Source organism: Melanotaenia boesemani, chromosome 20, assembly GCF_017639745.1.
Source record: "Melanotaenia boesemani isolate fMelBoe1 chromosome 20, fMelBoe1.pri, whole genome shotgun sequence".
In the NCBI taxonomy this organism is placed as follows: Eukaryota; Metazoa; Chordata; class Actinopteri; order Atheriniformes; family Melanotaeniidae; genus Melanotaenia; species Melanotaenia boesemani.
In genome coordinates, this window is record NC_055701.1 from 20361140 (window position 1) to 20379187 (window position 18048).

Below are 18048 nucleotides of genomic sequence, written 5' to 3' on the forward strand. Positions count from 1 at the left end.
CCAAAAGGGTGGAGCTTAAAACACTAATATTGGTAGATTGGTCGAAAGAATCGTTGCTTCCTATAATGCACTGCCACCACAATCTATTGTTGGTCTCTTTTTTTCAGTTTTTTATTGTCCTTTGCTCCCTGATTATAGTTGTATGTTATATATTTTTAAAAGTTTGCAGTTTCTTATAGATCCTCCCTCTCTCAGGACTTAGAATGGACATATATTACAGACATTAACATACTTATTCACACTCACCTACTCTTACAGAGGCATCCCCTCCCCACTTACACACACTCGTTTGCTGAGGTAGTACAAGTAAGCTTTTTCTTATTTCTCTATTTCCTGTTTTCCTACTTTTTATTTGTTGGAATATATGTTTTTCTTCAGTCCTTGGTTATTAGCAGGTTTTTTACTTATCCTTTGTTTGGATTTTACTGTTGGTGGTTGTTTGTCATTGCTGATCATTGTCAATTAAAACAAACAAAAGAAGGAAAGAAAAAAATTGAATTATCACTTCCTGTTTGACTCGAAAACAACAAAGCTGCAACAGCTCCATGTATGGTGGATTGTTGTTTTATTTTTATAAGCACATTTTGAGCAGAATCTGTCTTTTAGAGTGTCGTTTCTAATAGAGTACAACCATACAAGCTCCACCTATGCACGTTTTTATCAGTCCCCTGATCGCTGTGACATTCTTCGCTCTTAGTCTGCATGAGTTTTAAAAGAATGTGAAATTAGTCAGTTTTTTTTCTATCAGAACGACCTGCATTGCTGCTGATAGATATCTTTGTTGAGTTGACTGCAGTTGACAAATTGTGGAGGTACATCACCTCACAGGGCTTGTTTGGCATTCCAGATCTGACATGTTTTGAAAAGTATTAATAGAGGACGTGGAGGCATGAGATATTACCTGCAGGTTCAGTCCCGAGCGCTTGTCAAAATCACATCGAACCTGTGAGGTGAAGCTCTGTCATCACAATGCTCCTGTGTCTCATCTCACGCCTTGAAACCACAGGACAAGCTACAATTTTCAGCTTTAGTTTTCAATGAACCAAAAAAATCTGCCAGATTGTAAAACAATTAGCAATGTAATGTTAAATCTGAAACATATTACTACGTTGAGCAAACTGAACGTGAAGTTATTAAAGTTTTTATGATGATGTGAAACCAGGATAATTATTAAGTCTAATTTGTCATTTTCAACAGCCTGTAATTTCATCTTGTGACTATTTTTATCATTATTTTCTGAGAGTAATCAGCAACTATTATTAACATAATTAGGAGAGATGTGTGTAAGCATCCTCAGAAACTAGCTTTTACTGGGTCAAGTAAGCGTGTGAAATGACTAGGCAGTATGTCTCTCATATTTTTGTCCGTTTTCCCGGGTGAGTCCTGCTTCCTGTAGCAGTGACCTTCTCCCTGTGGCTGCTGGGAATTACAGTCATTCAGTTTGTGTCTCAGCATGATGGATGACACCTGCACCCATTGAGCAATCTCTCCCTGGTTCTCTATTGTTTTTCTTTCTCACTTTTGCGTGGGAGCCAACTGCGTGCATTCCTGAGCCAAAACCAACCCAGATAATAATCTCATCTGCATGATGTATGATCTTCTTTTTGTGGACAAGTTATCAGGCTACCTGGAATGTCTTGCTAATTCAGCAACAGTGCTACTAGTGCTACCAGTGAGGCTTCTGTTTTAGTCTGTCCCAGCGACCTGCGTATCATTCCCAGCCTAAATATATAAAGATTCAGCAGTTTTCACTCCTGAATTCAAAATTTCAGCTTTATGATCTTTTCATGCAATCCAAATCTATATGTTGTTGTATCTTTACATTTGTTTCAGTGTATATATGTACATACAATAGAAAGGTGTGCTCCCTGGCTATGCTCCAGACAGCCTTTGCCCATTAGCACTTGTCTGCATCTGCGCATCAATGTCTGCAAGGCTGTGGGTGACAAGCCCTGTCAGTGCCATTGTGTTAAGAAACAAAAGATAATGGAATCTCTTAGTATGTTACCCAGTGATGCGTAGCAAAGCCATAAATGTCAACCAGATGACATGTCACTGTAATATGCTTCTCCTCACAGCTGCAGGAGAAGCTGGAGCCAGACTGTGGCAATAGAAAAGGAAGGAAAATGGTTCAACTCAGTTGCATCATCCCCTCTCAGAGCCCTCTGCATGCTCTGTAACTATCAGAGGAAGGCTATGGAGGGGTGTGAAGTGCTCTCAAGAGTGTGTGGGTTCGCCACTGCTGTGCTCTATGATCAAACAGTAGCATGTGCTGACAGCTGGAGTAGAAAAGTGGGATGCACCGGGGCACAGTAGAGGGAGAAGCTCAGGGTTGCAGTCGACCATGTGTCCACATTAGAGTCAATATAAATCAAACAACAGTAAACATTTAATTAATACTGAAGTTAAACAAGATTCTCATTTTTTTTCTTGTTAAAAATGTTATTATGTACAAACATCTTTAAAAATAGCCTCAATAAATCTGAATTTATTGCAGCAACACCTGGGTCTGTCAGCAGTTAATTCGTTGCATCTTCTTCAGTTGTTTTTATTTTTATAAAGTGACTGGAAATTTCTCAGCATTGTTCTGTTTTTACTTTTTCTTAACAGAGCTTCACAATTTAAGAACAGAAAAAAACTGCTGTGCCAGATGTTATACAAAGGTCAGTTTAGGATTATAGTTTTAAACTTCCCCTAGTAGTTTTCCCTCATACCTTGTCATCTTATCTGCCATCAGCTGTTTTAACAAGTTTTTTTGCAAGTCTTTCAGACAGATGCTAAAAAAACATTTATGCATTTCAATACTCAGTGTGTGCATTTGCAGAAACACTGCTACTTAATACGAACCTCACATTTACTTTCACCCTATTTAGAGATGCTGGTCTATACAATACTTATACTAAAATAGAAACCACCTCAGAGTAAAAGACCCACATTTACAGACCCAGACTGTTAACTGATTTTACATTTCTTACTGAGTTCTCTTCTGTTCTATTCTACAGTCATTTAGCAGACGCTTTTATCCAAAGCGACTTAAATTTCAGAGTAATAACAACACAAACAAGATTTTCAACAAGATGGGACATCATAATTAAGTAAGTGAGTTACATTTCTATGGCAAGTGAATCAAGGAAAAATTAAAGCTGGAACCTGAGTTTTACAATGAGACCCAAAAAGAGTGAATTAATTTAGGGAGTAATTAAGATGGGTGCGGACGCTGTGTTAAATTCAAAATAACTCTGCTCAACTCCACTTGGTTTCTATGGTTTTCCATTAGGTTATGGCACCTGGTAACAGGTACTTTTTAGCACCTACTCAGTTGGGTTACCAAGCAAGCCTAGTCGAGCTGAAAATGTGACGTTTACGGACTACTGGAACTGACTGGCCAGAGAGTGATGTCCTTTGATGAGAGTGGATCACCGGCAGCTTTCTCTGGCTCTGTTCTTTCATCTTGAATTTGACAAAAAGCCATAGACCAAGCAGCAAGTATACAATTGCCTTAATGTCATTGTTGTGTCAGGAACAACCAGTATTCTTTAACTAGAGTTAATAATGTAAAACGGTAAAATCATCAAAATTTGAAACAGTAATGGGATAACAGACACTGACTTTTGGCATTAGATGCCCAAGCTGAAATTTGTTTAATGAAGAATCAATGTGTTGTGACCTTTATTTTAGCCCAGGGAATAACTGAAGGCCCTATTTGTGTTGCACCTAAGGACCAGGGACAGGTTAGCATTGCTAAATACTGTAGTATTATTAATTAAATTTACCATCACACTGTGAATAAATTGAAATGGGTGGTTGTGATTTTTTTTTTAACAGACTTGAATTATTACGACATTTTTAAAGTAATTAAATAGTTGTGGTTTGCTAAATTATTCCTGATTAATTCTCCTCAGAACAGTGCAGTGTGAGTGTTTTGTGGCTGCTTTACTGATATCAGACTTAAGTTTGCAAAGTAATTTAGGTTATTTTAAGAATTATTTTCTTTGCTTTGCCTTCCTATTCAGTGTCTCTGATGTGAAGGCTGTATTTTTGTCCAAGACTCTACTCTTTACTAGATCCCCACAAGCATGTTCAGTCACCTCCCAGTGTTTTCTGTGTTTGCACAGGCTGATTGAGTAGGCAGACAGGTTTGGTTTCATCATGTAATCTGATTACCCACTGAAAGATCTGCCGTGCCTCTTCTTCACTGCATGGCTATTAATAGCTAGGCCAGAAAATGATTGTTCTGAAGCTGCCTTTCATTTATCTTTTCTGTACAGTATCATTAACAACCAAAGGCAGGTCAAGTGAGCCGTGACAGATGGAATTTAATTTGACTTTTGGCCACTGGTATCCTGGTTCAGTAGTTCTTGGTTTTCCCATTCATACATTAAGATGCAGCTATAGAGAAAGTCTTTTTTTTCTGTGGTGTTTCGTTTGATAATTACTTCCCTGGAAAAATCCCAGAAGACACACACTTTTATAGACAATATGTTTAATTGAGCAAATTAGAAAAGACCCCATATTGCACAGCAGCTGTGTACACACACTGTGGAATCTGCAAGGGAAGCCATCAGAGCACCAGTGAGGGGATGCAGTGAGAATCAAAGAAAGAAAAGAGAGTTGAAAAGAAAAACATTCAGTCAAAAGGCCTCCATGCCAGAGCAGTGGCTTTTCAACACAGATGCACACAGTTAGCATGTATGTGAAACCTCAAAGTTTCTAAATGATCCTCTGACTGCATTGGTTCTCCAGCTGCTGACACATTCGCAGATGTTCTGGGTTTGCATACATGACATGGTTGGTGGCTTCAAAATGTTGAGAGTTAATGTCACTCAGAAATATTTTGGAAAAAAGTTTTACTGGATCATTTGTTCAGACCCACATTCTGGCAAAGATAGCACATAACATGAAACTCGAAGAGCTGCTCAACTATTTGACTTTAAATAGTAAAATTGATAATCACAGTTCTGAAATTCTGTGAAATGCATGCTGGTGTTTTTGCAGGCCACATTCCAAAACCATTGAGTAGCATCAGGAAGTGTAGTGGCACTGCTCTTCTCATCTGAAAACAGTTTTTTAAATGAAAGAGAACACTTTATGTGACACATTCACTGACTTTAACCCAGGTTTTTGTGAGACAAATATCTTATTAAATTATTTTGAGGCAAACAGTCCAAGTTGACATGACAAGCTTTAATAAATTATTAAGTAATATATGCAGGTTCACATTACCAATGTCCTGAGGTTTTTAAAGTGACTCACCATGTCTGCTTTTACTTGTTAGGTCTGGTTGAGATCTGCTTGATGCATCCCCTCGATGTTGTGAAGACAAGGTAAGCCACACATCCTGCCAAAACATTAAAAAATCATACATTACCGCATCTTTTCTTCAATATATACTAAAGGTATAGGAAAGCCATCAGAGTCAACACTTACCTTATTGTTTCCTCTCAGTGTGTGATGAGAAGTTTCCGTATACAGGTTGTCATTCCCCAGCTCAGCAGGCCCAGCCAGATCTGCTACTTATCCCCTGCAACAGTGCCAAATTAAATGTTAACATAATGGTTCATACTTTCAATGAACTGTTCTACCTTTTATGACTTTATTTAAAAAAAAAAAGGATAAAGCCTTTTTCTTCTTTTCTGGATGGTTGGTGACAAAAATGGGACCTTTTCAGAATAAATCAGAAGCTAATAAATACATTCTTTGTGTTTAATGGCTTGTTTTCCGTGACCATCTCTAGTTTGCATGTTATGCAAGAATGGCAGCAGTGTTGAGCTGAAGAGTGATCAGGAGCCTCGCACCGCAGTGTCTCAGCCAGTCATAAACAGGTCGTGGGCTACTACTAAAGCTTTATAGTCTTTCACAGGGCCAGCCAAGACCTCTGGCTTCGTTCTGAGCCCCCCTGCCCCATTCACTACTTGTCAGTAAATTGTTCTCTTTTTCTGTCATTTACGGCGGCAGTTTCTTGGTAAATAAATTGCTCGGCGTGCCTTTTAAAAAAGTGAGATGGTTGCACTTTAAAGGCAGTGCCACCACCAGAACACCGAGAGGGGAACACAGGGATAAAAGCCAAGGGTGAACGGTGCTGTATTAGTCGATATTTGATACTTTGAAGGCACGCAGTGTGATTTATGGTCACGTGTGGAACCTATAGGGTTTATTACAGGTAAGTCTTGAGCTCTGCCTGTCCGTCCTCACACAGGGTCAGGGTTAAAAGTGCACTCACTATTTTCTTTGTAATGCTCTTCCTTAAGAAGTGGTAAAAGCTGCTCTAAAACTAGACAGGTTTATCTGTTTGTTTTCTGTTTATGTCTCCATATGTTTATGCTGATAGGCATTTTGTTGCTGGAAATGGGTCTTTGTAAATTGATTCCTTTTGGTCTTGGCTTTGAGAGGACTTGAAAGTTTTTTATCTTCTTACAAGAAGCAGAATGGTTTGTCTGAAGTTGCTAATTAGAATAAATAGAAAATGTGAAGAACCTAAGCAACAGGCGGTTGGTACTTTAAACAAAAGTACACACTGAAACATAAATCATGTGTAAATATTCATGCATAGTGGGTATGCACGTTCACACACTTAATATCCACAGATGAATTCATAAACCAAGCATACATACTGGCTAATTGGGAAACTGAGGGAGCTGAAATCTATTAGCAGGAACCTTGGAGCCGAGACACAGACACACCTCTGCTGGGTTTCTCTCTCTTGCTCTCTGTGTGTGTTTCTCTCTCAGGCATGGCTCTTATTAGGAACTGGCTCCTGCTTTAATGTCCACCGGTCCAAAGTGAGCAGCAACTGGAGTGAATTTACTTTTTTCCACCAACTCAGAATCAAAGGGTTTTTTTTTTTTTTTTTTTTTTTTTACCCCTTTTCCTTTTTTTTATTTATTTATTTAATTTTTTAGGAAAGGTAAATGTGAGCAAATCTGTAGCTTTTAGAAAGCAAATGAAAGTGATTGATTTTTATCGATCACAGGATGTTCTCAGCATCTGCCTTCAATGGGAAAACAGTTGAATTTGGTAGATGCAAGTAAAGATGTCAAATATCACTATTTGTCTTCCAAATGAAATGCTGATATTAAAGAATAAATAATATATATATATATATATATATGTATATATAGTCAGAGAGTCAGTAAAAGAAAGTGCAAAAAGTAAGCTTTGGTCATTTATTCAGTTTTTTTTTTTGTTTTTGTTTTTTTGTTTTTTTTTTACCCTGTCCTGTCCAGCATCCTAACATACAGAACGGTGGTCTGTGTGCCATATTTTGCTTGACAGATTTGCTCTCCCAAGGTAGACATGTTATATACATGGCTGCCCTTAATATTTTTATTATTTTTATTGTAATCTTATTTTCTTTAGTCTTTATATGTCAGTGCCGAACCTGACAGAGAAAAAAAGGGAGAAAAGGACAGAATTAAAATGTGTAAATAACAGTTGTCTAGGATGCCTAAAACACACCACAAAAAACAATATAAACTACCACAGTACTACATGATACATAAAGAAAAATAGGATAATGATGATATGAAAAAGTACTGTAGTCATCAAACGTACCTGCAGAGAAACGTACCAACACACAAACATCAGCAACATCTAGTCAGAAGCGGATGGAGAGACGAGCATGTTTGTAAGCATGCACGTTTGTAAGCATACACGTGTGAACGTGCGTGTGTGGCCATGCAACAAGGAAGAAATGTGTGCTTGCAAGGGGGCCGTGATCACGCCGCACCCTGAAGCATCAGCAGGGGACAGGGGGAGCCTGAGGCCCCAAAGGCCCAGCAGGTCCACAGAGCACCAAGCCCAGGACAGACAAAGCAGACAGAGCAGCGGCTCACTTAGACCAGAGCAGAGGGGCCCCCAGACCGGAGCCCCCTGGCATGATGGGACAGGGGCACCGGGCAGCACAGGGCGACGGTGAGCAGGCCCAGCGGGTGCCGGGCACCGCGGCACGGGCCGCACGGAGGGCAGGCGCCCCACAGGCCCAAGGGCCACCCATTCCCCGCAACAGAGCCCCGCCCAGGAATCTGACGGGGCCCGACCGCCCCAGGCAAAACCACCGCCGGCCACGCCAACCCAACACCAAGGCTAGGCACCCCAGGGACAAGAACATGTCCGCAGGTCATCACCCTGTGGAGACTTTTTAACTTTGATCTCCCACATGGCAAATGGATGCCCTACTGACTGAGATATCCAGCTGCAACATCCGATGCCCCTGGCATGTCTTCCCTTCTGACACTGTGATGACATCATCTGCCACCTGCCGCCACTATTCTGCCTTTCTGACACAGTAATGCCCACGCCGTCGCAACCAATTAAACATTTTTACGTTTCTCAACATAGTCCATCAGGATCTCTGTCTCACACGCCATTTATTCTCATGAATATTTGATTTTATCACATTAATATAAAGATGAGATTTGCAAGAAATGTTTAAACTGTTACTATGTAAAGAGAAATGTAATGGTCAAGTGTGTCCAAACTTTTGACTGGTGGTATATATAAAATTAAAAATGCCAGAATTATCTGGCAGCAGTCCCCTTAAACAGATGCTATGTTTTCTATGCAAAAGCAGTTGCCAAGGCAACAGCTTTTGTAAATTATTGGATAGCTGTGTTCCAGAGTTTTATAGCTTTCAGCTTGATTGATAACACTAAATTATAATTATTTCTAATGCAACGAAAGAAAACACATCCACGATGACAAAATTATTAGCTCAGGGCATCTATTCAAATCAGTGACAGGGAAACACTTTGGTCTATCGGTAGCAAATATTTGGCTTAACCACAATGAACAAAGCTTTAGATATGGACATAAAATTGAAAGTCTTTTTGCCTTTGTTGTTGCACTTTGGCTCTCTGTGGTGTGCTCACTGACCAGTCAAGCCATGACCCCTGTTATTCACTTTTGCTAACAAGTACATCTATCTTACATCTGAGAGACTCTTGCAGGGCCCACCTTCAATCAGTTTGAATTACAGCCACTTTCATTGTTGAGAGTTAAAGATATATTTCTGATTTACGAACAAGACATGAGCGCATTTTATATAGCAGTGCAAGACCTAATCTAGTAGATAATCTTTGCCTCATTTGAGACTTGAGATTGGTATTAGTCTCTTTCATGTTGACAGATTTACAGAAAATCCCTTTTCGTTTTTTCAACAATTTTCTGTTCAGAAAACAAAAAACAGTTATTTTAGACATGTTACAGTACAGGCCAGATATAAAACTGGAACCGGTGATGGAAACATTTCTTTATTTGCAAGTCACTCTAATTAGCAACCAGAAATTTAAATGTAGCATACTTCACACAAAGTAAACAGTTAATTACCCCTGACCCTGACACCCCCTTCATAGGTAGGAGTGGGAATGTTGGGTGAAGATTGGGGCTGGGGGGTGGGGGGTTAGTATGATGTTGGGAGGGAGGACAGACATCATTTTAGCAGAAGAAGACAGTTGGACCGGAGTTACAGCTTTTCATTAACCTGGAAACCACCTAGTTACATGGTTCATGGGCTGGTCTCAGCTCACTTGGAGGTAACAAAGGGTGTCGGGCGGCACTTTCTGCAGGGGGTTGTGTGCTCGGGGCACCCCATCTGACTCTGATCAGGTTCCCCTTCTCATTAGAGAGCTGCAGTGAGCTTTCATTTCCCTTTATGTTGAGATCCAGTTACATGGAGCTCCACCTATTTTAAACATGCATGTGCAAACATCAACTCTTTTGCTTCCTCCCAGAGAAGGAAGCCACACCTTTCTCATGTCTACATCTCCTTATGCAGCCTCCTGTGTCCCAGTGAACATCTTGCAGTTTCCGTGGACTTTCACATTTTAATTCCTTTTTTTAGACTCACTCCAATCACCACCCCCCTTAAACTGCAACTTCTGTTTTACTATTTGTCTGTGGTTTCTGTTTTTCAGCAATCATCTCAGTTAACCTATTGTTGATTCAGCCTCTACTTTTGTTAACATAACATAGTAATTACATAACTGCCTCATAAATATTTTGCAGAATCCATTGTTTAACCTGCCTTGTTTTCTTCTAAACTTGTAGTTTGTTGAGTGATTATATATTGTTTTGCTTTAAACCCAAGTTTTACATGAATTTGATAGAAATCTGCATTGAATTGTGCAATTCTGTAAATTGTGTTGTATGACTAAACTAAGCCTGCCAGTAGCCTGTTTCAAGGCTGATTGGAAAAACCTGGTACTGGCCCTTGCTCACAGCAGAGTCTCTGGCAACACTATATCTATTTGGTCACAGCATGCATAAAAGTGTGAGACTCTCAGGGGGCTGAAAGTGGTCTTTGATTAGGTCCTTGACTGATGACGTACAGCCCTTTTTTTGAGGAACGTGTGACAGCACTAAGGACGGGCGAAAGGCTTCACCCCCTCCCACCTCCTCCTTTGTTTGCCCCCAACTGTTTGGTGAACCCATGTGCACTTAAGGAGGAATCCCTAACACAACCCTCAAACAGCAGGGCACAAAGCAGGAATAGCCTGATAGCTGATCTTTCCTTGTAAAGGAGCAGGCAGGTCAGTGGTAGTCAAACTGGCTCCTAATCCCCTCTGGCAATGTGAGACTTCAGGGCATGACTCTACTCACAGTGTTAAGACAAACACATGTAACACACAAGCTGGATAAACTGAGCTCAGTCAGTGTGTTGCTTCAGTGCATAAGAAATTCAGAGTCCACTTCAAAAGGCAGGTAGTAGCCGTGTTTTTAACAGGGCAGGATTGAATGTAATCCAGTTATACTCTTTTAAGTAATTCTTATTCTTTTGTTAGTGACTCTTGCCATAACCAGAACCATAGCAGTTATCCCAGGGCACAAAATTCTGCTGTTTTATCAAAAGTGATAGCTTCTTGGTCCTAATACAAATATCCTTTGGTATTGCTGCCATATTGTACAGGGCATGGCTATATTGGACTTGAAGAACAAACATTTTAGTGTCTTTCTGGAGGCTTTTATAATCAGTAATAGACAATGTGAGCAGATTGGGGGGATGGTAGTGAATGAGTTGTTTTTACTCATTTTTAGTTTTGTTCTCACAATTTATTATGCACAACATTTACTTGGTTAAGTAGCTGATACACTGCTACAGTATCATGCTACCTCCGTTTGACGTTTTGAAAACCCAGCTAGAAAAGCTGAGCTGAGTCTTATTTGATCCTGTTTTCCTTTAACAGGAAGGTATAATTGAGTATTTTATAGTGTTTTTGTTTTCTGTTCAATCCGTTTAATTAAAACGCCTTTTTAATTGAATGGATGAAAAATTTCCAGCATATGCATCTTCACATTTAAAGAAGTTTGCTACCTATAGTAAGTAATGTATAAACATTTATTTGTTATTCTCCCAAAAGATTATCAGTAAGCCTAAAAACAGTTTTAAAATAATATGGTACAAAAAAGTCACAGAAGATGACAAACTGCTGCTTTGATTTACTACTAAAACTGAGAGCAAAGACATGTTCAATTCCCACCACTTTAACAGAATGTGCATGTCTGAAAGAGGCTTATCATGGATACTGTGTAATTGCATTTCCTATTATTTTCATTATTCTTTGTTAGTTATCTACTAAGGACAAATTCCATATAAAATTAACTTTAAAAACTCTTACCCATTACTTTTAATGCTGTGACAGATGTTGGTGGAGTAACTCACAGATGTTGGATACATAACCAACAATCGCAAATGGAAAATTAAGGAGAGAGTCATTTTAGTTGTGGATAAAAGTATACATAAACAGCAGATGTGCATGTCAGTGTGATTATGGAGCACCTGTAATCATTATCATCGAAGGGTTTCACATTCCAGTACATTCCTGTAGATTAATTACAGACTAGGAACATTTGATTTCACTATACCCTGACTGTGCTACAACCACAGTGCTGCCCCCCTGCTGGCCCATCTCAAAACTCACCTTCATTCATTCATTCATCCATCCATCCATCCATCCGTCCCTCCGTCCGTCAGTCAGTCAGTCAGTCAGTCAGTCAGTCCTGTCCAGCATGACTGCAGAATGATAGTCTGGCTGCCATATTGGGCTGATGAATCTTAAATGTTATTCTTTCTTATTCTATCAAAATGTGCTTTTGCCAATTCTGCTTATAACCGCTGGACCGGAGAAACACCAGAAGGAAAAAGGTGGCTAGAGAAGAAATGGGAAGAAAATAGAAAAAGGGATAGCAAAACAAAAAGTAGAAAACAAATCACAACAACTGCAATCAAACCTAAACTGAGAAATGAAAAACAGAAAGCTGTTACACATTTAAAGAAACAGTAAACATCCTAAAGGCTTTTAAGAAAACACAACAATCAACAGGGGCACCTGTGAGAAGAAAACTGTAAAACCATGAAGCGCAACAAATATGTGTGTGTGTGTGTGTGTGTGTGTGTGTGTGTGTGTGTGTGTGTGTGTGTGTGTGTGTGTGTGTGTGTGGGTGTGTGTGTGTGTCTGTGCAAAGGTGTGGGTGTGTATGGAGATGTGTGTACTAAAAATTAGGGGTGAGTTGTGTTGAGTGATCCTGCAAATGCAACTGCACCCCCTCCAAGGATCAGAGGCAGACTAAGAGGGTCTCAAGCCCCGAGCAACCAGCAACCACCACAGAGAACAGAACTGAGACAGCCCACCGCAGAAATGGACACACGCCCGGACAGAAGGCTGCAGAAGAAGGCTGCAGCCAGCCTACTCAGGCAACTCTCCACCCCCACAACCACCACCACCCCCTCCATCCACCCATCTGCCCAAAACGTAACCCATCCTTCCACCTACCCACCCAACAACCCCACCCGTCCACCTTCCCGCCCAACAACCCTACCCAACCACTCCAGAGTCACACTCCCTACACCCACACTCATCCAATGCCCCCAAGCTACACCGTCCCTACCAAAACCCCCACCTTGGGAGACTCCATGGGCCCCAAAGCAGACACCAGGCTGCCTACACGCCCTCTCTGTGGGGGCCCATGCTCCGCCACCCAATCCAGGCACCACCAACAGCCCCCACCCTCTTCGAACCCCAAGAGTCCCCACCCAAACAGGTACACAGCCACCCCCACGACAGATAGCCCAGTCCCACTTCCCAGGAGATCACCAGGAGCACACAATTCATAGAACCCCGACCTATTGGAGGTGCGTGATCCTGCCACCCCCACTAAGTAATGGAGCTAATCACAGGGCACCAGAGGGAATTTACATCATCCAACTGATGTTTTGAGGCACACACTCTCTCATTACTGATGTAATCTGAAAAGAGATTCCTAAACTGGTTAATGCACAGATAATCTTTGCTTTTCCAAATGGGGAAAATAGTTTTCTTTGCTATGCATAAGGCAGTGAAAACCATGTGTGCTGAGTTAATTTCTATGCTGATATCACCCAGGTCACCAAGTAGGCACATGGGGTGTGCAGTGATATTACACTTAAGCCATGTTGAAAGGTCCTCACTTACCTGAAGCACCTGAACCCATCTTGAACATCCTTTGTCCTGTATAGTGGAGAATTTTGTATTGTACAAGTTGTAAATTTAAGTTTTTAGTCATTTTAAAGGTATTTAAACACATTTGTGACCAAAAGTTGTTTTTTAAACTACTGGATTAGTTTGTTTCCCACTTTACATCAGAAGTGATATGGAATCCTTTGTTTTGACCAAGCAGCAACCTCCGGCGGCGAGGGGTGCAAAAAATGGCAGTTCACCACTCATCTGCTAGGGGCTGGCTCGAAAGATCGAATCCCCATAGACTCCCATGTTAAAAAGGCCAACTTCACAGCAGAAATAAACATGTTTAAAACCTGGTACAAAAATCCATTTTAGGATTAATAAGTCAAGTTTACCTTCATGACAACTGTGAGGGGGGTGAATTGTTTTCTAACTCATCCATTTGGATGTTATTTAATCTTGAAATTCAGCATAATTTGGGGCGTGTCCTTTTGATTGACAGGTATCCAATATCCACGGCAAGACGGTAGAGTTAGCACAAACACGGTTTTTAGCCAGCTAACAGTGCTCCTTAGCTTTAGCCCTCCTACCTTCATTAGCTGGTTAGCTCACATTAGATCCGAGTTGGCTCAGTTAGCTCTTAGCTACCAGCTCGAAGTTTGATAAATGTCAATCATCCACCCCCACACTCACAGCCCCCCTCTCAACCCTCACAACCCCTCTCTACAGAAAAGTGTTATTGTGATATTGGAGAAGATTACAATACTTTAAAACTTGGTTATTTTTTAGAAAAAACAAAAGTTCTGCTGGAGTAAGTGGTCGGTACTTGAAGTTTCTTCCCATTTTTTCTACCGGTCTCAATGAAGAATCTGAGACAGAGCCTGATCTTTGATAATTGGTGTTGCGAAATGCATGTGGTTCTATGATTTCATGATATAGCATACAAAGGCATTTTGTGTGTCCACTGAACCATCCAAATATGGTTCTTTGACCAGTAAAGGGTTAACCTAATGTTCACATAGACAACCAGCTCCATATATGAACATAATGTTTACATACTTACTTGTGTATTATGCTTATGATTGGAAGATTCCACTTGGGGTTACTTTAGAGAGCATAGACTGGACATAGTTGCCAAGTATGAGGGGTTTAAACAAATCAATAAACATGGCAACAATCGACGACGTTAGAATTTAGTTAATTTTGAGTAACTGTATTGTATATGGTCTGTAAGGCCCCTAAAACAAGCATCCCATGTCTTGTCTTTGAAACTTTCCATAATTTTTACCACATCTAGTTAAATATATCTCTAAACAGCTCTTACATGGGTACTGACATATTGCAGCTCAGTATTGTGTAGTGTTAATTTTTGAGGACATGCACAACTGACGCTTCAAAAAAAAAAAAAAAAAAAAAAAAATGCAAAGCAGCCAAGACGTATATTTTTTGGCCTAACATTTTCAGTCAAATTAGTAAACATCTAAAGGATATTTTTTAATGTAGCTAGCCACTTTGGCTCAGGCAACCATACCAACAGCTGTTTTATTTCCTGAAATTCAGTTGCTTTCTGAGGGTTATATTATTTCATGATTGACATGTTGAAGATTATCGTATTATTATCGTAGCAAATGCTTGTCTGTGAAGTACACTACAAAAAATTCAGATGCACACAGAGTTGTCATATGATTATCAGAACATGCTCTGAATCAAAAACAACTACCTTGTGCTGTCCATCATCAGATTTGGCTTGTGTCTATTCTGTGTGTGTTTACAAGTATGCAACACACACAATTATGAAGCACTACTGCATTCAAGTAGGGTCCAAAATGTGTCAGCATTTGGCTCCTCCTTTTCCCTACTGAGTTTTATAGTGAGTGAGTGAGTGCTTGCGTGCGTGCGTGCAAAATCCAAACAAAGCTTCTATATTTCTGCATCTCTGATGGTTTTGTTTGCTATGTTTGTTTTGCACCACACCTGTGTTTTGTTAGATGATGGCTCCCCACCAGGCTTCCATTTGTTGGTTTTCGCTCCTTGTGTATCAAGGCACTTTACCAAAGTAAAGTTTAAATAAGTTTGAAATGACACAATTCTTCAAATGGATTTGGATGTACCCCTCACCTACCACCCATACCACAACAATATTATTTTTTGCCATCTACAAATATTTTGTTCATTTCTCAACTGTTAATCATCAACATTTTTTTTGTTTTCCAAAAGTTGAATTAGCTTACTGACACATTAATAACACATTTTATTTGTACTGAATATTTTCTTCATAATGTCTCATCTTTTAGTTTAATCTTTGTGTCCCTTATTTAATGTTTTTAAATGCTTTAGTTTAATGTTTGTTATTCTGACTTTAAGATGATAATAAAGAATATACATTAAATTAAAAATTATTTAAATTTGATTTAACCATAACCAAATCAAAACATAAAAGTGACAACCCTAATTTTTACATACCTAATTATTTTCTTAATGTAACTTTTAGCTTTGTTCTGCTGCAATCAAGCCTTCTTGGCATTTTTCTTTATGTTCTGTGTTTTGTGTTCGATCCTGTCTTGTACCTGTAGTCTGGCTTTTTTTGCATGCCTTTGCACATTCCTGCTTTTGCCTGTTTTGTTTTCCAAATTGGATTCTCCGCCATTTTAAAATTCACATGGTGGTAAACAGATGCCTTACTTTAACCCGTGTGTCCTGTATTACATTATGATCTGAATAGCATTAACACAGCATGAAACTGATTTTGCAAACAGGACTTTGATCAGGTTAACTCTTATATAAGTGGCATTGTTACAAGCATGTATGGCTGAATCAAGGCGCAATGGAAAGCAAACATTTCCAAGTGATTAAAAATTAAGAAGTAAGTTAGCCAAAAGTGACTTTAAAAATATGTATAATGTTACCAGATTGGATTAAGGATAGATTTTTATGTTTTGTTTTTTTTTTCTGTGTTCAATGAGGGAGGGTCACAGTCACAGGCCAGTAAATAAATAAATAAAACAGCAATGTCGCAACTGATCAAACTCTGTTGTGCAACTAATAAAAAGTGTCCTGTGGACCAACGTAGTAGTAGTTATTACATATTTTGCTATGAGACTGGGTTGTTGATTGTCCTTTTAGTTCTTGATGTCACTCATACATCACCTGTTTAAAATAACTGGATTTATGATGTAGAATCTGAATAGGGTTTATTAAAATTTGCCTTAGCTGCCATCAAACTTTATTCATTTTCCGATTCCAGTAAGAAGAAAATGTTAGTAAAAATGTACTTAAAATAAGCAAAGACTAAAACAGAAGTGTTAACCTTTATTTAGACATATTTTTATCCAAATCTGGCTGGATAATGTATTCTGAATTGCTGATTAATCTCTATATACTAATATTATATGTGCTAATCAGAACAGATGTCACCAAACATTCAATCTTCTAAACTACAAATGTTCCATAAAAGCACAATGTGTACATCACATGACTCAGTTTCTGACAATAATAAAGACTCCCAGTCATTTGTTTTTAGTGTGATGATTATTGGCAACTTCAACAGAGTCCTAAACCAGAGCTGAGAGAAGAGTCACTGCAGTGTTGTAATATTGCCTCTCGGGTTTCTCTCTGGAAGCATGCAGGGCAGTGGTCTTCTGTCTGGAGCGCACTGTGTTATAGCCAGTGGTAGCCTGCTGTCAGGGGAGTCTCCAAAGTCCTGCAGCATTTCCTCACATCAAAGTGGTAGCAACTATCCCTGCCCTGCATCAGCATCTGTCCAGGTCACCTATACCTCATCCTGGGAACATGTGTGTTTCTTAGTTTTGTTTATGCATTTGTTTGTATGTTTGTTTATTTGTTTGTTTGTTTGTTTTTTATTGAATTTGGGAAATAGTCTTTTGTAATTGCAAAGGAAAAGAAGAAAAATTCTTGATTTGCTTGTGCCAAACTTCAGAGTTAGATTTTATTGTTATAACTTTGGTTGTTATGTCCTAATCAAAACAACTTTGTAAACATTTGCACCATAATTTAAGTTAACAGCATTTGGCAGAGGCTAAAACACTTTAGATTAATCACCCTAAAAATCTGTTATGCAACCACTTACTGGAAATGTTGGTGAGACTGTTCTTTTTCCACCTATCTGACCCACATCTGCATTAATGGCTGTGTAAATTTGCTGAAGTCCTTTTTAACATGTATACTGATGAGTAAGTCAACCAGTTTCTGATGCTCAAAACATCTGAGTCTCAAAAATAGATTGGCTCTGCCCCGTCTTTCCTCGTACTGTTTTATGCAGCTCTTTTCCTTCTCTTCTCCAGTAACACAGCCCGATTGCAGGTCACACAGGTCACAGTATATGAGCAGACATCTGGACCAGCAGACCTGTCCCAACATCACCGTATAGGGAATCGAAGGAACCAGTTTTATCGGCATGAGAAAGAGTTCACTAAGACAAAAGGAGGTTGCCGCACTTTTAACAGCTACAGTAACTTTTTATTCTCTATTCACACCATGATGTGTGCTCCATAGCCTTGGCTTTACCACATCAGTTAGGTGAGGGTGAAATCCAACCTGGCCCGGTCCATACCAACCTCTGACAGCATGCCGTGTCACAAGCACCAAAGGTTTATCA

General features: G+C 39.6%; 1 protein-coding gene and 1 long non-coding RNA gene across 3 annotated transcripts in view; one reads left to right on the forward strand and one right to left on the reverse strand.

Moving 5' to 3' along the window:
* The window catches only part of slc25a21 (solute carrier family 25 member 21), a 90225-nt gene that overhangs the window by 49102 nt on the left and 23075 nt on the right, over positions 1-18048 (forward strand). For both annotated transcript variants that reach the window (XM_041971576.1, XM_041971577.1), the window contains one exon: positions 5276-5324. In XM_041971576.1, the coding sequence (XP_041827510.1) occupies positions 5276-5324 (49 nt within the window). The remainder of the gene's footprint in view (positions 1-5275; positions 5325-18048) is intronic.
* Positions 4473-5524, reverse strand: LOC121630990. The gene is made up of 3 exons (XR_006008649.1): positions 5428-5524; positions 5254-5338; positions 4473-5053 (listed from the first exon to the last, which is right to left on the reverse strand). It is a non-coding gene; the product is annotated as an uncharacterized LOC121630990 (long non-coding RNA).